This window comes from Pogoniulus pusillus, chromosome 4 (genome assembly GCF_015220805.1).
Source record: "Pogoniulus pusillus isolate bPogPus1 chromosome 4, bPogPus1.pri, whole genome shotgun sequence".
In the NCBI taxonomy this organism is placed as follows: Eukaryota; Metazoa; Chordata; class Aves; order Piciformes; family Lybiidae; genus Pogoniulus; species Pogoniulus pusillus.
In genome coordinates, this window is record NC_087267.1 from 33,297,069 (window position 1) to 33,319,647 (window position 22,579).

A 22,579-nucleotide genomic window follows, 5' to 3' on the forward strand; every position below is an offset into this window, starting at 1 on the left:
ACCTAAACACATTTTCAAGATGAAAACTAACATCTTGCGATGACAAACAACTCCTTCTCCACATATTCCACTTCTTGGTTTTCCTTTTGGTGCTATCCTTGCTAAAACATTCTCTGTTTCTCTAGTGCTTAGTGGATTTTACCACATCCTTTTCCTACCCACCTCCAGGAGGGGGCTGGAAATGCTAGCAGAGCCATAATTACATAAAGGTGACTACAACTTATGGAAGAAACATCTCATACAAACACACACAGGAGAGGTGAGGCTGAGTGATTACTACAAAAGTAGCCACTTGAGAGAAGAAATCACACACTGTCCATCCTAACTACAGTGAAGTTTGTTAATAGGTTTAATAATGTAAGCCAAAATATTGTTCCATAGCTGTAAATTCCTGTAAGAAGTACTTACTTCACTCAAGTTATTAGAATTTACAACTCTAAGAAGGACTTCCAGCTTTATTACAGACTGTTATGAATATTTATGATCACAACAAACTAACTTAATCTGCATGAAGTTTGTTTTATTTCAAAATGACAGTGTGTTTCAAAAAAGAATTTTAAACTGCATTTAAAGACCCAAAGCAAAAGAATCATAGTTCATACAAATGAGAAATGTACTTTTGCATAGGTAGATCTAAATTGTTTTTCTACCTTTCACTTGCCTTTATCAACACCAGTCTGATACTACTTGAAATTAGCTGCATGGTCTGTACTGAATTTAAGGGTACCTGTTGATTCTGACACACTCCTGCACACATTCAAGCTACTTCTAGGCTCGACATCATGTTTGTATAGCAGTGCTTCAAAACTAAGGAGTCCTAATGCAATCATATGCATGGACATTATGATACCTAAACTTTCAAGGTGAGCCTAAAACCCAGCCTGGGTATGAGAACTGTGGTACCATGTAAGGGAGCCTAACTACATTATTTTAAAGAATGGAGAATTATCGAGTACTTAAGGCAAGAAACAGTCAGATTAGAGCAGTAAAAGCTTTGTCTCCTGCTGCCATCTGCTGAAAAAATCTAGCTACTTCTCTACAAAACTCTTCCTGTTCATGATTCTTTTCACTGCATCTTATGACAAAGATTACATGTGACTGCATTTCCTCAGCTGCAAAGAAATATACCGATCCTTCCACTCTTCCTTTTTTACACCCATGTAACACTGGAAGTGCACAGCATGTGCAAACATCAAGACATTATTCATAAGACACTAAAATAAACTCATAGGCCTAGACATCAGCCAAGCAAAAAGTTTAAGACCATTTTAAGAGTCTATCTAATAAAAGCTGATGAACTGTATCAGCTAGCACAGCCTCTGTGCTGATAGAATAATCACATTTGTTAATGTTCTTTCTGTGGAGACTGTTTACTTATCCAAATCAAGCATAAAGTGAGATAAACAAACTGACAAATAAGTTAACAAAGAGACCACAATCAGCTAATGAGTCACTAAACATTCCTCAGCACACTGTTCAAAACTTAGTCATTTTGCAACAGAGAAACTGAATAAGCCACTGAAGAGAAAGTTTTACTTCTTACTTACACCCTTCCCTGTTGCACAAATGTCTGCATTTCCATAAAGCGTCCCAAGGCCAATTACTTTGCCACCATCTGTTCTTATATCAATTTGATGGCTCTGGGAAAAAACAAACAAACAAGTTTAAAAGTTCTATGGCTGATACATTCATAATTAGAAAACAGATTACCTTGTTCTTCTAAGCTGTACCACAACCACCACCTAGAATCACAAGCTTTCATTTTACTGTGAAGGATTCTTCTTTAGTCATTACTAAATGTGCTGTTTATTTCCATGGGAGTCAATATCAAGCCAAGTCACCAGAAATGCAAGGAAAAGAATGATGCTGGGGGTACTGATAGATAGTAAGCTGAAGATGAGCCAGCAGTGTGCCCAGGTGGCCAAGAGAGCCAATGGCATCCTGGCCTGCATCAGGAACCATGTGGCCAGTAGGACAAGAGAGGTTATTCTTCCCCTGTACTCAGCACTGGTCAGGCCATACCTTGAGTACTGTGTCCAGTTCTGGGCCCCTCAATTCAAGAGAGATGTTGAAGTGCTGAAACATGTCCAGAGAAGGGCAACAAAGCTGGTGAGGGGCCTGGAGCACAAACCCTATGAGGAGAGGTTGAGGGAGCTGGGGTTGTTTAGCCTGGAGAAGAGGAGGCTCAGGGGTGATCTTATTACTGTCTACAACTACCTGAAGGGGCATTGTAGCCAGGTGGGGGGTGGCCTCTTCTCCCAGGCAACCAGCAATAGAACAAGGGGACATAGTCTCAAGTTGTGCCAGGGTAGGTATAGGCTGGATATTAGGAAGAAGTTCTTCACAGAGAGAGTGATTGGCATTGGAATGGGCTGCCCAGGGAGGTGGTGGAGGCACCGTCCCTGGGAGTCTTCAAGAAAAGACTGGATGAGGCACTCAGTGCCATGGTCTAGTTGATTGGTTAGGGCTGGGTGATAGGTTGGACTGGATGATCTTGGAGGTCTCTTCCAACCAGGCTGATTCTATGATTCTATGATTCTAACCCTTATTTTTATTTTAAGTCATTGATCAATGATCCTTCACTTCCTACTGTAAAGAAAGGGTCTTTTGCTTTCCTAGTCAGTGAAGTCTGTGAACAGCGTGACAGTGAAGCAACTCTGAACAGCTCTTTACTCTATCCAGGGCAGGGCAGCCTCACTTCAGTTTGCACTTGAGAGGAGAACCAGCCCTTGTGATGCACTACAGAATCACAGGACCACAGACTATCAGGGGTTGGAAAGGACCCAAAGAGATCATTGTGTCCAACCCCCCTGCCAGAGCAGAACTATACAATCTAGCTCAGGTCACAGAGGATTGCATCCAGATGGACCTTGAAAGTCTCCAGAGGAGACTCCACAACCTCTCTGGGGAGGCTGTTCCAGTGTTCTGTGACCCTTACAGTAAAGAAGGTCCCTCTCATGTTGAGGTGGAACCTTCTATGCTGCAGCTTCCATCCATTGCTCTTTGTCCTATCACAGGGAGCAAGCAAGAAATGTCTGTCCCCTCCCTCCTGACACCCAGCCCTCAGATATTTATAATCATTTATTACATCCCCACTCAAGTCTTCTCTTTTCCACACTAAAAAGCCCCAGGTCCCTCAGCCTCTCCTCATAAGGCAGTGCTCCAGTCCCCTAATCATCCTTGTAGCCCTCCACTGGACCTTCTCTAGCAGATGCCTGTCCCTCTTAAACTGGGGAGCCCAAGACTGAACACAGTACTCAAGATGACGTCTCACCAGACCTCAGACTGTCAGATTTGCAGTAGCTTGGACAAATCCAAAAAGTTGATAATTCTGCATCTCACCAATAATTCTGCTTTACTACTAATACTGAGTATAATTCCTGAACCTAGATTAGAAAAACAGAGTTACTGTGGCCCTACTGGAAGGGAAGTCTCATCTTTTACACTTGCAGTTTACCCGACATTTTGGTGAATTAAGCAAGGCTCAGTGTTGACAGAGGAAAAACAGCACCAAGCTCCTCTGAAGTCTAATGAAGCTGTGAAGGCATTGGTCTCAGAACCCCCAGACTGGTGATTTTGCAGCCTTTTTTTCAGCTCATTAAAGAGCATTGTTTCACTGCTACTTGAAGTCTCAAGGAAAACAGAACTTATTTCTACATTTTTTTAACTAAACATTTGTTTCTCAGACTGCATAAAAGGTGCCCACAAAATTAGTTAGTCACCTTTCCTCAAAATTCTCTTTTCCCATGACATCACAAAAAGCTCTTCAAACCCATGATGGTGTGCTGTGATTACTATCACTATTGCTGACCAAAATTACATGTGTTTTTGGTATTACCGAGTTTCTCATGTACTGCTTTTTCCTGTTGTTCATAGAATCATAGAATCAGCCAGGTTGGAAGAGACCTCCAAGATCAGCCAGTCCAACCTAGCACCCAGCCCTATCCAGTCAACTAGACCATGGCACTAAGTGCCTCATCCAGTCTTTTCTTGAACACTTCCAGGGACAGTGACTCCAACACCTCCCTGGGCAGCCCATTCCAAGGGCAAATCACTCTCTCTGTGAAGAACTTCCTTCTAACATCCAGCCTAGACCTACCCTGGCACAATTTGAGACTGTGTCCCCTTGTTCTATTGCTGGCTGTCTGGGAGAAGAGACCAACCCCCACCTGGCTACAACCTCCCTTCAGGTAGTTGTAGACAGCAATGAGGTCACCCCTGAGCCCCCTCTTCTCCAGGCTAAACAACCCCAGCTCCCTCAACCTCTCCTCATAGGATTTGTGCTCCAGGCCCCTCACCAGCTTTGTTGCCCTTCTCTGAACACCTTCCAGCACCTCAACATCTCTCTTGAATTGAGGGGCCCAGAACTGGACACAGTACTCAAGGTGTGGCCTGACCAGTGCTGAGTACAGGGGAAGAATAACCTCCCTTGTCCTGTTGGCCACACTGTTCCTGATCCAGACTACAATGCCCTTGACTCTCTTGGCTACCTGGGCACACTGCTGGCTCATCTTCAGCCTACTATCTACCAGTATCTGCAGGTCCCTTTCTTCTTGGCTGCTCACCAGCCACTCCGTCCCCAGCCTGTAACACTGCTTGGTGCAGAACCCTGCACTTGGCCTTGTTAAATCTCATCCCATCTCTGTTGTTATCAGACAACAGAGTCCTTTTAAAGTTGTGGTCAATTACATAGAATCTGGAAGATAGGAGTTGTCTGTAATCACACAATATGGAATAAACCTAGCTTAATTTTACATTAAATTCCCCTTTAAGACTAGTTTGCCATATGTGCACTATAAAATAATCTCATAACATGGTAATGAAAAGCATTGAAATATTTTTCATGTTTCAAAATTACTTAAGAACTGCCTGATTTGAAAAGCCTTTCTTCTATACATACACCAAATCCTGCAGGTACAATCTCAATTATTCAAATGAAATTCATTTCCAAGAGCACTTAAGCCATATTTCCACTAAAGTCTGTGTCATCAAACTTGAAGTCTTAGGATTAAAAGAACGAGGTCATTATCATGATATATACAGTATTTATCCGATGTATCTCAGTTTGTATTTAGACATATAATGTGTTACTTCTGATTGAAAATTAATATAAAGAATTTGCCCATTGCCCTGATACACCAGAGTTATTGAACAATAACTTCATCACAGGAGGAAAAAAAGCAGTATACTGGAAAGCCCCAAGCAATCTCAGTGCTTTCTGAGCGTCAGGGAAGGCAGGTATCAGGGTTACTACTGCCACTGCTTCTGCTGACTTCAGCAATCAATGACACTTGGACTTCTGACTCCACATTATTTAGTGCTGTTGACTTTGTTGTAATTGCATGCAATAAACACACCCCCCCAAAAAAAACAAAACCAGCTGAGATGCACACGCAGTAACTTAGAAATAGCATTCCTAGGAATGAGAAATACTCTGAGTTTTCATACTATATTCCATCACACAATCCTTTTTGTAGAAAACACTGATGGAGTGGGGGAAGGTTCTTTGTACCTTTATTGCCTGCAAGACACTAGTCCCCTTCTCTGTTTCTATTCTGCAGTTATCACATTCTATTTTCTTTATCTTCACGCAGCCAGTCCCTGATGTTTTGATATCCAAATCTAGAATTAAAAGAAGTTTATTAGCAACAGAATTAGGAAAGTCATATCTATTTAACATAGTACTTAATCACTTTATGTAGTAACTACATATAGTTGGGGGACGGGGGGAAAGCAGCTGCTTTGTCACTTAAAGACCCTTTTTGCAACGTGTGGCCATTTAACTGCGTGACAGTCACTATGGGCACATGTCACAGAAAATGTTGTAAGCCTGTGTACAACCATCCTGCATCAAGAGAGAACACTGAGAGGCAGCAGAGTGACTGTATGTAACCTCTGTCAGGGAAGCTGCAGGCTGTGATCCTTTAGTGAAGTTCCAGGCAAGGGGTTGTTTGGGGGGGGTTATGTGCTTTGTTGTTTGTTTTTATTTTTTAACTTACTCCCAAACTCCACTTCCATCTCACAGCTACTTTAATCATCAATCATATTCGCAATTCTTCTGAGACATTTGGGTACCCTGACATGGGCTCTGGGATAGGAAGGTTAGCAGGCTGTTTGGGTAACAAGATTCAGCAGCACAAATACATAGGTCTTGCTTAGACCTACTCTCCTTTAACTAGCAAGCAGCATAACACAAACAACAGGTACGGAAGAGTGTGCCTTCTGGAAGGTCTGGCATGAAGAAGTCTATTTGCCTCTGGCCTAAATCACCTCACCTTACTACTGTTTGTAGAACTCCACAAAGGAAAGGCCCTACAGCTTGTAGATAATTCTCTTACCAAGGGAGAAATATATGAGTTTGTAACACTTCACACAGGAGCAGAAGAGATTTTCTGCCATTTGAGTTTAAGTAACGGGGAAGAAGTTTGAGAATGTACAGTCTGAAGATTCTGACTAGATTAGTAATCATTTTTATTAATAACCATTGGAAAAATATAAAGGCAAGAGGGGAAAAGAAGCATCTGCTCTTCTAAGGAAAAAATACAGGAAGAAGAAAAAGGAACTCTGAACAGGAGTCAGAAATGTGTGCTGCGAGACAGAATTGAAAAGTGTAAAGACAATGAGAAAGAAAAGATTATCTGAGAAAGAAACCTCCATTTAAGAACTTGTGAAAGTGTTTCTTTCACCCTCCATTATCTGCTGAAATGACCAGAAAGATGGGAAGAATTAGACAAGAAGTATCAGAGTGTGCATAACATACATGAGAGGCTGAAGATCAATACTGCCACACTGGTGCTCATGCTGGAACCATGACAGTAGCTTGCACATCATGAGGAGAAGAGACTGAATGACTCTAATAACAAAGGGAAATGTTGTCACTGACAAAGGAGGAGAATCCAAGAAGCTCAGAGAAAACACATTGCCACAAGAATGCCAGACACAGGTTAAATTTGGTGAAAGAGGGAGACTGTTTGCAATTCCCTAAGAAAGGGAGCTAGAACAGGTGGCTTGGATAAGCAGGTTTCCCAGAAAGTTGGCTTATTTGCATATTATTTTCTTAGTCTTCTCACAGAAGAGTTCTTTAAAAAGACATACTGAGCCCAGGGTTCTAAATCGAACTGTAAGGTTCTTAAATTTAAGTAAACACTAAGAAGGGCTTTGAGGCCTGTAAAAGCACCAAAACTGGCAAACTGGACTGGTGACTAGCATCAGAGGCTTGAGGGCAAAGCACCACAAGGTTTTATGTTGGTAAGGCCCAGACATTTTCACCAGACTAAAAATATGACTGATATCTGAAATATTGCCACTTGATCAGTGCTGATCTGCAGGTTCTGAAGGTGGTAAGGAAGGCAGATAAAACTTTTCCATAAAGTGTTGCTTCCTAGGGAACAGTTGGGTTGTCTAAACCCAGTTCCCAGAAAGACACAAACAGAAGCACTCTAACCTCAAAACAGTCTGTACTTCCACAGCACAAATCTGGAGAGGTCAGAAAGAAAACTTATGTTGGAAATACAGGCTTTCTTGCTCAGAACTGCACCCACTGGAAAACTACATGGTCCTTGGGAGGGACCATGCCCAAGATATCAGCATTTTTGCTTTCAGGGAAGTGAGAGGTCCAAAAGGTAGTCTGACTGTGCATATCTTTGCCTTGCATCAGCTTGATAGCCTCCCTTGAAAGCAGAGAGGAAAAGGCTTACGAGCAGCAAGTTTAGCCATGATACCATCTTAATATGGCTTTTATAATGTGCTAGTCTGAAGCAGGGTAGAATGTTTTGGTGAGAAGAACTAGATCATAGGCTGTGAAAGGAAAACAATGGTGATGTCTGCTCCCCTCAGAGTCTTGCTGAAGAAGAAACGAAAACATTAGATAACACTCTTGCCATTTTGTCGCACTCTGCCTCAGGCTGCTGGCTGAGCAACATCTCACTCCCTAACCTCACCTTCCACTCACCTTTGCTTCTTAACCTCTTGGCCGAACCTCCACTCTTCCTTGGGACTGGGGTAAGGTTGAGAGGGGCAGGAGGAAGGTGCAGGGGTGGTTGAGAGCCCCTCCTGGGGACTCAGGTTTCTGGGAGGGGAGTTGTGTTTCTGTATTACCTTTTACCTTGTATATTTCTGTCTATAACTGTATATACTGTAAATATCTGCTTGTATATTGTGCTAGCTGTACATAAATAGCTTCATTCATATTCCCAGAGCCGGCTGAGACTAGTCTGGGTGATTTCCAAAGTGTGGGGAGTTGGGGAAACACCCAAACCATCACATATAAGAACAAAGCTAATAACTTCTAATCCTGCAGGGTATATTGTGGGCATTATTTGGGCATATATAGAGCAGTAGTATAATCCTAGATGTACTGAAGACAGGGGCTAGAATAAAAGAGAAATCTGGGGATTCACGAGCATGATGTTAAATAAAAACACCAGGGATTTCTGAAATCATCCTTTGTGCCTTGATCCTCTGCAGAGTCCTAGTGCACTTCTAGCCTTGACGTAACAAAAACCAGTGGACAGCTAATGCAATCCCTGTGTCTTGCAAACAGGCCCCTTGAAGCAGGGATGAGCAACTCCACAGAGGCAGCCTAAGAGTCGGATGACAAACTTTTCAACAGGCCAGAAAGAAAAAGATACAATCTGTTTCACCACCAAAGCTCAAAACACAGCTATCACAGTATCATCAGGGTTGGAAGAGACCTCACAGATCATCAAGTCCAACCCTTTACCACCGAGCTCAAGGCTAGACCATGGCACCAAGTGCCACATCCAACCTTGCCTTGAACAGCTCCAGGGACAGCGACTCCACCACCTCCCCGGGCAGCCCATTCCAGTGTCCAATGACTCTCTCAGTGAATGTAAGATCTGAAGTGTACTGAAAATAAAGGTACACAGGGAGAAAAACACCTGTGGCATCACAATGTAGACAGGGCTAACCCAGAAATAGCACCTCGAGCTGTAATATTTGAAGTAGACTGGTAAAATACTTCTAGTACCTCAGGACTACTTCCAGTACCTGAAGAAGGCCTACAGGAAGGCTGCAGAGAGGCTGCTTCCAAAGGCCTGCAGTAATAGGAGTGGCAATGGTTTGAAATGATAAGAGATTCAGATTGGACGTCAGGAACAAATTCTGCACTATGAGAGCGATAGAACTCTGGAACAGGTTGCCAAAGGAGGGAGCCAGGGCCCCATACCTTGTGGTACTCAAGGTGAGGCTGGATGAGGCTCTAAGCAACTTGTTCGTGCTGACTGCACAGGACATTGGACTAGGTGACCTTTGGAGATCTCTTCCAACCCAACCCATTCTAGGACTTTATGACTGCAAAGTCACCTTAAGCAAGTTATGATGATGGAAGCTTATCAGTAAGTGTGGGCATACATGCAAAATACTTCAGTTAAAATTATTTATCGAGGGCCACTCTGAGGCTATATGTCTCCCATGCTTAGAAGTAAACACTGCTGATCTTTTTCCTCCAACTCATTCATACATTACTGACTGAGGAGTGACCTCACTCATGTTTATAAAGGTGTGAAGGGCAGTGTCAGGAGGATGAAGCAAGGCTCTTCAGTGATGTCCAACGACAGGACAAGGGACAATGGGTGCAAGCTGGACCAGAGGAAGTTCCACATAAACATAAGGAAAAACGTTTTCCTTGTGAGGGAGATGGAGCCCTGCAACAGGCTGAATTATGAGATTGTGTACGAGACTGAAAGGCTATACTCAGCATATGATTAGACACTAAGAAATAGAGAATTGTTTAGTAAGCAGCCCAACGAGCCAAGTACAAGTTGACTTTGATTTTAAATGTGTATTTAAGCTCATCATCTTCTGCATATGCTCTTCAGAGTCTGAGGAGTTTTGGCTAACTTAGAGCTTCCTGGGTGAGCTCCAACACAAATTGCCCAAGCTGTTATAAAACGTGTCAACTTCAAAAATCAACAAGCTAGAATACCATGAAGACATTCACATCAACTCCCCAACTTTTTACAGTTAGGTGACTGAGAGCTCAGATAAAGGGGGTCTAAACAGAACAAGTTAACACTCTCCTTACACAGTCAAGGAATGCCAGAGAAAAGGCAAACTGTTTGGAAAGGAACAACAGTTCCTTTCTTGTTTGTAATGTGTTCTTACAAGGGATAAGATCTTCCACTTATGCAGTGATGTCTAATGGATGATTCTTTCCTAAAGGAACAACCCAAGTACAACCTACTACTTAGAGAACCCAAAAACCAAACCAGAGCTGAGAAGACACTTAAAGCTGAAACTGACTGACAAGTAGCAATTCTACTTCAGTGAGTTAAAGAAAAACAAACAAAAAACCAAAACCCAAAACAACAACAGCAAAAAAAATCTCTGGATACACCTGGATAACACAATGAAAATATACTATTATCATGCTAATTATGAGGTGACAAACAGCAGCCAGTAGAAGTGGACTATAATCCACATACTGTCCAGTGTACCTCAACTGGGTAGGGTTACCACAAACCCAAGTGGAACAGCTTAGAAACCAACAAACTAACAAAGCCTATTTCAAGAAGGAAGGCTGTAAGAGTCTGTGGGGTTGGTTGATATTCAGAATAAGAACATTCTCAAAGACAGGACAAAGGCTAAACGTTTTTTTCACCATTAATCAGGATTCATTATTGAGACTTTTATAAAGGATCTCCGCATTGAATTCTTTGTGAAGGCTGAGATTCTTCAGATCTTAAAATTGACTATTCTTACAGAAGAGTTAAAACTACAAGTCTCTTAGAGGACAATTCTGCTAGAGTTCAGTGAAAGACTCAAGGAACACATAGGAGACAGTTGATCTGTTTAAGAGAAAGAATTTGGATATTCAGGTGTCTTTGACAACATCCTTAGTTCTGTGTGGTCTTTAGCTTCACTTTCAACACCACATCAATTTGGAAATCAGCACAAATACCAAGGATGAAAAGTTTAATTAATAACACTGAATTATTCAGACTGGTTAGAATCACAAATTACAGAAAAATATTGGCATACCACATATTTGAATGACAAATTAGCAGGAATTTTAATGGATTGTATGCCTTGCAAGGAAGCTCTCACCCTAAAACTGTCCAAGTGGATGCTCAGAAGAAAGATAGACTGAGGGGCTCATCTGCATTGGAATCAAAACAGTGATTCAAGTGAAAACAGTTTATGACTAAGAACACTCAAAAGAAGTATTATTTATGATTGCCCTGTTCTTACTCTTCCCTAAGCATCTATTTATAACTACTGCTGGAGAGAGGACAGTGGGCTAGCAGGACTTCCAGTACAAATCAGCACAGCCATTCTAGCAGAAAGTATGCTGAAGGCAGAAAAGCAGGGGAAAGACTCCAATTTTATTTATAGAATGTTTGTCTCTACATTAGTTGTTAGGAAACAAGAGACAGTAACTTTTGGCAAACACATTTAAGAAACACCCCTTCAATTATCAACTGTGTTCCAAAAAAGTAAACTACAGCAATGAGTAACAGACAGCAGGATTCAAATACAGTGGGAAAAATGTAAGATAAAATAAAAAGTGCAGAGTATGTCTGCTGTAAGGGTTTGGAGAAAAACCAAGAGTATGTAACACCATGCTCTACAAAAGTCATCAATGAGACATATGATGCTGAACTATAATGTAATTATTCAGCATTTCTCACATACAGCTATAGACAGCATCAAATGAAACAAAGCAGGAGTGTTGAACAACCAAATGAAGTAAAGGGCTGGGCTTTTTCTAAATCAAAAAGGTTTTCCAGCACAGTGAAAGCTATTCTGTACTGCATAGGTGAAAAAAAACCTAACACATCAATGATTAAACACAAATTTCTCCAGATCAAGTAATCTCAGGTCAATGAAGAGAATTATCCTAGCAAGTCTGCCCTTTCGCTTCCTTGTAATTAGATGGCCCCTCAGTTCAAATCAGACGTTTATTGGTTTCAATCACTACAGGTGCTCTCCCAAATTCTTTGTAGGTTCCATACCAGTAACCTTGCACAGATTTTTCACCTTCTGCCCAAAAGCATAATGTAAGACTTGTATGAGACAAGTATTTAATCTGTATTTTTACTGTCCACAAGTTTTTTAATCAACCAAAACGATTCTACAATCTCAGTAGATGGCCACTCGACATAACCATTAATTGAGATCGCAGGTCCAACAACCCTACTGGGAACAACCCTTGAACTGCAGTTGTACACAGCCCATACTGTGAACTGCTGTCTCCCACCTAGGCTGCTGTTATGTCTTCTCTACAACACCTGCTGTCAGAACAAAGGTAAAAGTGTGCATTGCAACTTCCACTTAAGAGCGCAAATCCGCACAACTCCTGCTGACAAAAATGGTCAACAACAAATCACACTTAAGAAAAAGTGGGACGTTTAGAACCTCCTCAAATAGAGGCGCACGATGGCATTTCCGAATATCCGCTGCCACCACGACTCCAGCCGAAGCAGCAGCAGTGCCGGCAGTCCCTGGTGAGCCCCACCTGCGGCTACGATCCCGTCTCTTCCCGGGCTCAACGTTCCAGCACGCCGGAAGGACTAGCAGCCGGGCAGGCTGACAGCTGGGCGTGCCGCCGTCTCTGCCGTCGAATGTGCAAGAGAACACCCACTCCCGCTTCACCCACCGAACTTGACCGGTGTCCTGACGTCCACGGCAGTCTTGCTGTCCACGCCGTCCGCAACGATCGCCACCTGCTCCAGCGCCTCGTCATACTCCACCCGGACGCGGTCCTGCTGCCGGCTGCGGGGAGGGGGACTGCCGCCGGCGCCGCTGACAGCGACCAGCACGCGGTCTGCGCCCGGGTAGCGCTGAGGGTCCAGCGGACGGACGCTCACCTGGCACGGCAACCGTACCCGCAGCCGCCCACGCGGGCTGACTGCCAACGCCCACTCCTTAAAGGGCTTACCTTCGCCACCCTCCGCAGAGCCGCTGCAGCCGCGGCGAGGAAAGGGTGGCGCCCACCACCCACCCGTCGCCCCCCTCACAGCCAAAGACCCCCAGCGAGGAGGCAGCGCCCTCATATCACCCGGCGGAGAGAGCCGTAGCAGAAGGCCCTCAGAGGCGGAACGGGGCCGCTAGCCCCGCCCTGCCCGGTCACGCGGCCCCGGGGCGGCGGTAAAGAGGCGAGATCAAGGGGCGCCAGCCGCGCCCCTCGCCGAAAAGGCTTCTGGGAGTTTTAGTTCGGCTGCAGAAGGCGGGAACTGCCATCGCCAGAGAAGAGTCGGCTCCAGCCTATCAGTGAAGGAGGAACGGGGAGCGTCTTCGTAGGCTGCTTCTATTGGGCATCAGGGCTGGAAGCTAGAGCCAATCAGAAGCGAGAGAGTGGGTACAGGGCGGGACAAAGAAGGCGATGGCGTCGCCATAGGAACTCAAGACGCCGTTCGGCCGGACGGGGTCTGTTGCGGTCGCACAGGTAGGATCCTGCAGCGGGACGGGCGCCGGCGTTTGCGCGGATTGGAGGGACGGCGGCGGGGACTGGGCGAGCCAAAGCCACAGCTCCAGCCTGGCAGCAAGCAAGCAAGCAAGCCAGCCAGCCCTAGACTGCAGCAAGCCGAGTCAGCCCACCGTGCCCCTGGCCCAAAATGGCGCCGTCTCCTGCGTGAGGAAACTCGGTGCTTAAGGGTGTGAGGGCCAAGCGCTAGTTTGCAGTGGAAGAGTCGTGCTGGTTGAATTGCAGTCTGCTCAGCTTCCTTCTGCAGCAGCCTCGGCGGCCGCAAGGCCTTAATACCTGCAAGGAAGAGAGAAAGAAAAAGAAAGGAATGTGATCGGGTCAGCAACAGGGTTATGCGTAAGCCCGCAGTAAGACTCATGTTGGAATGGCCTCGATCAGGAGGTAAAGAAGCTCATTTTCAAGATGAGCTGAAAAAAAGTTTCCCCCTTTCCCCCCCCGCCCCATCCCAGAGCTTCAAAATTGCTCTCTGCCAAGATAGCTTGATTAACGTGTTATTTATTGTCACTTTTTCGGTAGTTAGCAGTTCTAAAAGCCATCCAAATAAATATTTTCCCCAGGTTCTGTTAGAAATATGTTGTGAGACACTTGTACTTAGAAGGTTTGCAAGCAAGTAGGGAACTACTTAATTGACTTTAGATTATTTTTACGGAGTTAATAGCCCACATTACTGGTGTATATTTTTTTTTAATTAGGTGGGTGATGTGGGTATAGATGATGTTAAGTCAGGGGAAGTATTTTTGCCATTGGAGTAGTTTACTGACAGTGAGAGTGAAACATGCATAGAAAGGTGCATTGTCTTAGCTACGTTGCAACGCAAGAAGCAATGGCATCTGGGGCTAGTACTTTGTTGATTTGTTGGGTTTTGTCATCTCTGTTGTTTTTCTGCTTTTCCAGAAACAGCCGTGCTTTTATTAGCCTTGTTTCTATTACTACCAGTGGGACTGATGATGAATCTGAAATGAGAGCTATCTCAAGACTAAAGATGGTGGCCCCAGCTTTTTTAGCCATCTGCAGTTTTCACTGCAGAAAGTTTAATAATAGTCAATAAAACCCTTTCAGTTAAATTATTTTATTGGCTTACATTATCCTGCCTCAGAAGTCCTTAGATGAAACACCAAAAGGACCAGCATGCCATATGACAGTTCAGTATAGAAAGGCAGGATTCTAGAAAGACAAAAATACATAAAGACATATATTGGGAGATCACAGTATCACACAGTATCACAGTATCATCAGGGTTGGAAGAGACCTCATAGATCATCAAGTCCAACCCTTTACCACAGAGCTCAAGGCTAGACCATGGCACCAAGTGCCACGTCCAACCTTGCCTTGAAGTGCCCCAGGGACGGCGACTCCACCACCTCCCCGGGCAGCCCATTCCAGTGTCCAATGACTCTCTCAGTGAAGAACTTTCTCCTCACCTTGAGCCTAAATTTCCCCTGGCACAGCCTGAGGCTGTGTCCTCTTGTTCTGGCGCTGGAATACAGGATAGCTTTTTATAGTCTTCATAAATAGTTGATTTGGGAAAAAATACTACAAACTTCTCACTCTTGAAACCAAATGGCAAATTTACAAGTTAGATGATTTGTCAGGGGAAATGGTTTCCGACCTGTAAGAAGTGCAGTGCAGTGTGCTGTGATTCCGCTAGATGGCAGCCAACTCAGCAAGTGACGGTTAACTGACTGTTGTGCCCGGGCTTTGGTTAAGTGGGGCTTACCGCTTCCAATTGAAGTCAGGGCTGCTGTTCCTTATCATCAGCTCCTACCTCTTCTTAAACGTTAGTGCTGTATTTCCGCTGACCCATTTTCCTCCAGTATCTTAGTGTTCCATGCTTCTTGTGTAGGCAGAGGTGCATCCCGTTGGACTCTGTGTTATGCTGTGCATCATTTTCAGTATTGTCAAGTTCTGCATAATTGAGAACTTTATTGAAGAATCTGTTGAAAGATACTTGAGCTATGTATATATTTCACTGGTTTGTCTTGGGTTTTGTGTTCTTTGGTTGTTGTGTCTTTTTTTTTCCTGTTAGATACAATCTAAGCATACATGATTTAAAATACTGAAGAAAATGGTAATTGCTAAGAAGTTCTTTCTCCGTCCTCATATTTGCAATGTGCTTATGATATCTACATTTTTACTACAATGTTGATATAATTTGATTTTCATGCTCAGATGAATTCTAGCTGATCTCATATCATCTGGATGGCACATGGCAGAGTCCAACATTAAAATAAGATTATAAAATGGTAAAACCCAAATATGAATAGAGGTGCTTTTAGGCTAAGGTACATGAAAGAGAAGTTTCAAGGGCATAGGAATCAAATCAAGAGGACATAAAGGACAGGCTGTAGGAGGAATACGTTTTTCTAACTTATTCTAACAGGATAAAATCAAGCAGCTTCTGGTACCCCAGGGATATAAACTTAGTCTGCCTGGTCAGGATTAAGTTCACCCATTTTCTCTAACCTCAATGAAGAAATAGTATGACTTCTCTGCTCAGGAAAATGGGGGTGCCCTGTAGGATTGTTTTTGTTGTTGTTAGGCTCATACCGAGGGTCTTACACCTGCAGGTGTAAGTTAACATCACAGGGCCAACTATCATAACAACATATCATAAATCTTAGGAATTTTGTAGTTAGGATATTTTTTCCAAGTTCATTAAAAATGTTGATGTGTTTCTATGCTGAAATATTCATATTGCATTATATCAGCTCCTTTCTTTGTGTTTTGTAATATGTAATTTTTCAGCGACATATTTCAACTGCCACTTTAGTTCTCAAGGCATGTTTATGTTTTGGTGAGTAGGAAAAGCATGTTTTGTTTGTTTTCCCTTCAGTGTTTTAGTGTGTGTGTGTAGTGATCATAACCGTTTCTTCTCAGGAGTGGCAGAGGGAGACAGTCTCCAAAGCACACAATGGTCTGGATTGCAAGGATTTTTGGTTTGTCATGCTGCCAGAATTTTCTGAGGAAATTAAGTTTCTCATGGAAACCACATGAAAAGAGAGGAGGCAAATCTTACCATTCCAATTCTCCATATCTCAGCCATATCTAATTAGAATTCCAGGAGCTAGTCTGTGTATGGCTCAGGCTGATTCCATCCCAAATAGCCGAGACCTGAAAACAAGGGGAAACAGTGGAACCTAACCAGAAATTGTTTAGCAGTTTAGGTGTATGGTGTGCTCTGATTTCTCCAAAGTAGCTCCCTATGAGGTTGTAGAATCTAATGAAATGATCCATTGTGAATTACATGCATATTATAGTGCTCTATTTTGCATGATGTAATGTTAATGATGGTTTAATGTTGGCATGGCTTTGTTGTTTAAAGACAAATACCTTTGTGGCTCTGGCCGGTTAAAACAGAAAAGCTACACTTACACTCTGTGAGCTTTAACCTTGGGGAAGAGACATTAAGAAGGAAATTTTCTGGGATGCAAAGAAGATCACTGTGTCATTGAATAAATCCATTGTTCGCCTATGTCATTAATATATCTATAGCTCTCATCTCTTCCCTTCTCCTGGAAGATGATATGGTAGAAAGGGAAAAGTTACATTGAAGAATGGCAAGGACAGTGGAAGGCAGAGAAGGGCTGTCATGCCACTGATATCAGTAGATTGTCTTCTTCCGCCTGGAAAAAGTCTTGTCAAAAAATGACAGAACATTAGAAAAACCTCCCCCGGGAAGGAATTCACAACACAAACCCCCCCTCTTTTTTGAAAGTCAGGGAAAGATGAAATTGTATTTTCTTATAATATAAGTATAACAATGTAAAGAGAAATAATAACTAGAGAAGGAAGGAAGGGAAAAAAAAGAAAACAATACAATAACCTTAAGGGAGATGGGGAGGGGGTCAAGCGGCGGCGAAGCAGCAGAAGCAGCAGTAGCCAAAACAGCAGCCGGGGAAGATAGGCGAAGCTGCAGCAGCAGAAGCCAGCGGGAGAAGGGGGAGAACAAACTGTGCTTCTAGACATTAAGTTCTTGATGCTCCAATGAAATTATATTAATTTATCTATTGTTGCCATTTATGTGGCCTATCCCTGGAATGTTCATCTCTCCCCTATGTCTGAGCTAGAGGATCAGCTCAAACGGCCACAATCCACCCCTTTAATATAATTTACCATTGCAGCATCAAGTCATTCTATGTAACTAGGAATAACATCAGTATCGTAGATGGTCATTTTCCAGGCTTCAAGCATCTTTCTTCAATCTTCGGTCATTCATCTTCTTATTTCCGTCTGCCTCAGGCATTGGCTAGCTCAATGTTTTTTTTTTCAATGAGTGGAACAGAGCAGGACTCTTGGCACTCTCAGGGCTCATGCTCATGGGTAGCGGGCTCTTCATGGCTTTTCTTGGACACCACAATCATCTGCAAAAGAACTCATAACAACATATCTACATTCTTTCTGCCAATGTCAGATTCTTTTGTGGCACACATTGTATTTTACCGTTTTTCTGCATAACCCAATATGTATGACCAGGCCCTTCAGCAGAAACCACCCCTCGGACAGGTGTAGCCTCCCCCGAAGGGGAGAATACCCAAACAGACTTGCCTAACAAATTCTTTTCACGAATGACAGGAACCCTGTCACCTTCTACCTTTTGTAAGACCTCTGAATGAGCTGGGCCAGCTCGGTTGGTGGAACCTCTACTATTCACTACCCAAGTGGCTTGGGCTAGATGTTTCTCCCAGTTCTTTAAGGTTCCTCCGCCCATTGCCTTTAAAGTTGTTTTCAACAAGCCATTGTAACGTTCAATTTTGCCTGAGGCGGGTGCATAATAGGGGATGTGATAGATCCACTCAATGCCGTGCTCTTTGGCCCAAGATTTTATGAGATTGTTTTTAAAGTGGGTACCATTATCTGATTCAATTCTTTCTGGAGTGCCATGTCGCCACAGGATTTGTCTTTCCAAGCCCAAAATGGTGTTATGTGCAGTGGCACGGGAAACTGGATAGGTTTCCAGCCATCCGGTGCTTGCTTCCACCATGGTCAGCACATATTGCTTTCCAGTCCGAGAACGAGGTAGAGTGATGTAATCAATCTGCCACGCTTCACCGTATTTGTACTTTGCCCATCGCTCACCATACCACAAGGGCTTCAGACGCTTGGCTTGTTTAATAGTAGCACAAATATCACAGTCATGTATAACTTGTGTTATAGCGTCCATGGAGATGTTGATTGCTCTGTCCCGTGCCCATTGGTAGGTAGCATCTCTGCCTTGATGTCCTGAGGAATCATGGGCCCACCGGGCTAAGAACAGTTCACCTCGGTGTTCCCAATCTAAATCCAAATCACAATTTACATCGGTCTGAAACACCTTGGCAGCCAAATCTGCCTGATGGTTGTGCTGATGTTCCTCAGTAGCTTTACTTTTGGGCATGTGAGCGTCTATGTGTCGTACTCTTACAGGGATTTTCTCTAGACGGGTAGCAATGTCCTGCCATAAGTCAGCAGCCCAAATTGGCTTTCCTTTCCGTTGCCAGTTATTTCTTTTCCAGTCCTTTAGCCAACCCCATAAGGCATTAGCCACCATCCATGAATCAGTATAGAGGTAAAGCATGGGCCAGTTCTCACGTTCAGCCACGTCAAGAGCAAGTTGGATAGCTTTTACTTCTGCAAACTGGCTTGACTCACCTTCTCCAGCTTTTGTTTCAGCCACTGCCCGTATAGGGCTCCAAACTGCAGCTCTCCATTTTCTCTTGTTTCCAACAAGGCGACAGGAACCATCAGTAAATAGAGCATAGTTTCTTTCTCCTTCAGACAAATCACTGTAAGGAGGAGCTTCTTCAGCCCGACTCATTCGCTCCTCTGGAGGATTTATACAGTTTGTACCTTCTGGCCAGTTGGTGATCATCTCCACTATGCCAGGTCGTTCAAGGCTCCCCATGCGTGCTCGCTGTGTTATGAGAGCCATCCACTTAGACCAGGTAGCATCGGTCACGTGATGTGGCGATGACCCCTTTCCCTTAAACATCCAGTTCAAAACTGGTAATCTGGGAGCCAAAAGAAGCTGAGAGTCTGTTCCTATTACTTCTGAAGCAGCTTTCACACCTTCATAAGCAGCAAGGATCTCTTTCTCTGTTGGTGTATAGTTTACTTCTGACCCTCTATATCCTCTACTCCAGAAACCAAGTGGTCGGCCACGTGTTTCTCCTGGGGCTCTCTGCCATAGGCACCAGGTGGGACCATTATCACTCGCAGCCGTATACAGAATGTTCTTAATGTCTGGACCAGTTCGAACAGGCCCCAAACCCATTGCATGGACTACTTCCTGTTTTATCTGATCAAAGGCTGCTTGTTGTTCAGGTCCCCACTGAAAGTTGTTTCTCTTTCAAGTTATATCATATAAAGGTTTTACAATTTGGCTGTACCCCGGGATGTGAAGCCTCCAAAATCCAACTGTTCCTAAGAAAGACAATGTGTCCTTCTTATTTGTGGGATTTGCCATGGCAGAAACCTTATTTATCACATCCATTGGAATGTGACGGCGACCATCTTGCCAACGAATTCCCAAGAACTGAATCTCTCTAGCAGGTCCTTTTACCTTGTCTCGCTTTATGGCAAAACCTGCCTTCAGCAGAATGTCAATTATTTTGTTACCTTTTTCAAAAACTTCCTGTGCCGTGTTCCCCCAGACAATGATGTCATCAATGAACTGCAGGTGCTCTGGAGCTCCACCTTTCTCCAATGCATCATGGATCACTGCATGACAGATCGTTGAGCTGTGCTTCCACCCCTGGGGCAAACGATTAAACGTATACTGAATCCCCCTCCAAGTGAAAGCAAATTGAGGCTTGCATTCTTCTGCTATTGGAATAGAAAAGAAAGCATTAGCAACATCTATGGTTGCATACCATTTGGCCTCCTTGGATTCCAGCTCATATTGGAGTTCTAACATGTCCGGCACAGCAGAACTCATGGGTGGAGTCACTTCATTTAGGCCGCGGAAATCAACTGTAAGTCGCCACTCTCCATTTGCCTTTCGCACAGGCCATATGGGACTATTGAAAGGTGAATGGGTCTTTTTAATGACGTCCTGGCACTCCAGACGACGAATCAGATCATGTATGGGCACCAAAGAGTCACGGTTTGTTCTATATTGCTTGTGGTGTACAATTTGGGTGGCAACTGGCAACTTCACATCCTCTACATTATGCTGCCCAACAACTGCAGACTCATCTGAGAGCTCAGGCCTAGCAGACAACTTCAATTTGTCTCCAACAGCTTCTACAGTTGCTATTCCAAAGGTCCACTTAAAACCCTTGGGATCTTTAAAACGCCCTTCTCTCAGAAAGTCAATTCCCAAGATGCAAGGTGCATTTGGACCTGTTACAATGACATGCCTTCGCCAATCACTTCCAGTCAAACTCATCTCTGCCTCTAACCTTGTCAATTCTTGAGAGCCTCCTGTAATTCCAGAAATAGTAATAGACTCCATTCCTTTACAGTTTGAAGGCATCAATGTGCATTGTGCACCCGTGTCCACTAGAGCCCTGTATTTCTGAATTTTCAAGGTACCAGGCCATTTAACATATACATTCCAGTATATTCTGTTGTCTTCCTGGTCCCTGGCCTCCGCCTGGTAAGAGGCAGGGCCCCCCTAATGTTGGCCATTACAATTGCAATTGGCGCAGTGTTTAGTGGTGTTAGTTGAATCATCACCAGAACCATCTGAGTCATGTGGTGAAACTGAGGCGACTATTCTGATTATCAATCAACAGGGGGAAAGGAAAAAAAACCAAAACAACAAGCCAAGATTCAGCCCCACGTTGGGCGCCAAAAAAAGAGTCCTGTCCCGGGTTTGGGCTGATCCCTCCCCCGGGAAGGAATTCACAACACAAACCCCCCGTCTTTTTTGAAAGTCAGGGAAAGATGAAATTGTATTTTCTTATAATATAAGTATAACAATGTAAAGAGAAATAATAACTAGAGAAGGAAGGAAGGGAAAAAAAAGAAAACAATACAATAACCTTAAGGGAGATGGGGAGGGGGTCAAGCGGCGGCGAAGCAGCAGAAGCAGCAGTAGCCAAAACAGCAGCCGGGGAAGATAGGCGAAGCTGCAGCAGCAGAAGCCAGCGGGAGAAGGGGGAGAACAAACTGTGCTTCTAGACATTAAGTTCTTGATGCTCCAATGAAATTATATTAATTTATCTATTGTTGCCATTTATGTGGCCTATCCCTGGAATGTTCATCTCTCCCCTATGTCTGAGCTAGAGGATCAGCTCAAACGGCCACACATAGAAATGTTTTGATTATTCAGTGGTTCATCCAGTAAAAGAACAAGGTGGCATCAAGGAACCAGAGTCAAAGCAAAGCAAAAAAAGCACTGGTTACTCAGGTCATGCCTCCCTGCTTTGGGAACTGCATCTGCCTCCATCCATCTTCACTACCTTCAGGCAGATGGGAAGCTGCTCCTTAGCAATTTTTAGAAAAATTAGCTGGTTGAGTTCATAACATTGATTCCTTAGCTGATTTTGCCTGAGAAAGTTGTAAAGCTGATCCTCTTGCAAATAAGTGTAGAGGAAGGAGGAAGAGATGAAAGTAATATATAACATGCATTAATGCAGCTGTTTGTGGAAGGAGAGTTGTGTTTATGGCCTGAGCTCAGCTTAATGCATATTTACACCTCTTTGTTTAAACTTGACTAAACCTTAGACTTGTGTTCTATTAAAATTATTCTGTGTGAGTTGGAGCATATATGTGTCTACACCAGCTTAACTAATACATTTTAACTGACACAGGTCAGATTTGTGTGGCAAGAAAGAGATGGATCATTTCCATCAAGAAGGAAAGTGGCACATATGACAATGCCTACTGTGCCATATGTAAATCCAATTATGAACCCACATGGGACACTGGTAATCAAACACTTCATGAGGATTTCCTCTGGAGCACACAAGTGCTTGCTGTTTTCATTGACTTCACAGTTTGGCCTGATGTTAGTAGACCAGTTTAATAAATTTCCTTGAATGTGCATTCATAAAAAAATGTTTTACTAAAATAGAAAGACATTATTTTAACACATACTTCTCAACATGCAACAGTTTTGCCTCCATCATTGGCACTGTAACTAATATTATTCTCATGCTTAATTCATACCTTTAATTCTGTGACAGTGAGAAAGAAAAATAGCCTGCT

The 22,579-nt window shown here is 43.5% G+C and overlaps 2 protein-coding genes across 6 annotated transcripts in view; one reads left to right on the forward strand and one right to left on the reverse strand.

Annotated features, from left to right (window-relative positions):
* Positions 1–13,140, reverse strand: part of FAM185A (family with sequence similarity 185 member A) — a 35,464-nt gene extending 22,324 nt beyond the window's left edge. The window contains exons 1-3 of the mRNA XM_064142556.1: positions 12,620–13,140; positions 5,513–5,622; positions 1,548–1,640 (exon numbers count right to left, since the gene is read on the reverse strand). Of these exons, the coding sequence (XP_063998626.1) occupies positions 1,548–1,640; positions 5,513–5,622; positions 12,620–13,016 (600 nt within the window). The 5' untranslated portion in view covers positions 13,017–13,140. The remainder of the gene's footprint in view (positions 1–1,547; positions 1,641–5,512; positions 5,623–12,619) is intronic.
* CCDC146 (coiled-coil domain containing 146) overlaps positions 12,960–22,579 on the forward strand; it is a 97,349-nt gene continuing 87,729 nt past the window's right edge. For 4 of the 5 annotated variants that reach the window (XR_010302128.1, XM_064142541.1, XM_064142545.1 and 1 more), the window contains exon 1: positions 13,713–13,828. Coding sequence is in view for 3 of the 5 variants with exons in the window: in XM_064142541.1 (XP_063998611.1) it covers positions 13,780–13,828 (49 nt within the window). In the remaining 2 variants the exon portion in view is untranslated. Of the gene's footprint in view, positions 13,409–13,712; positions 13,829–22,579 lie in introns of those variants that run through there. The other variant, XM_064142542.1, reaches the window with a different exon arrangement.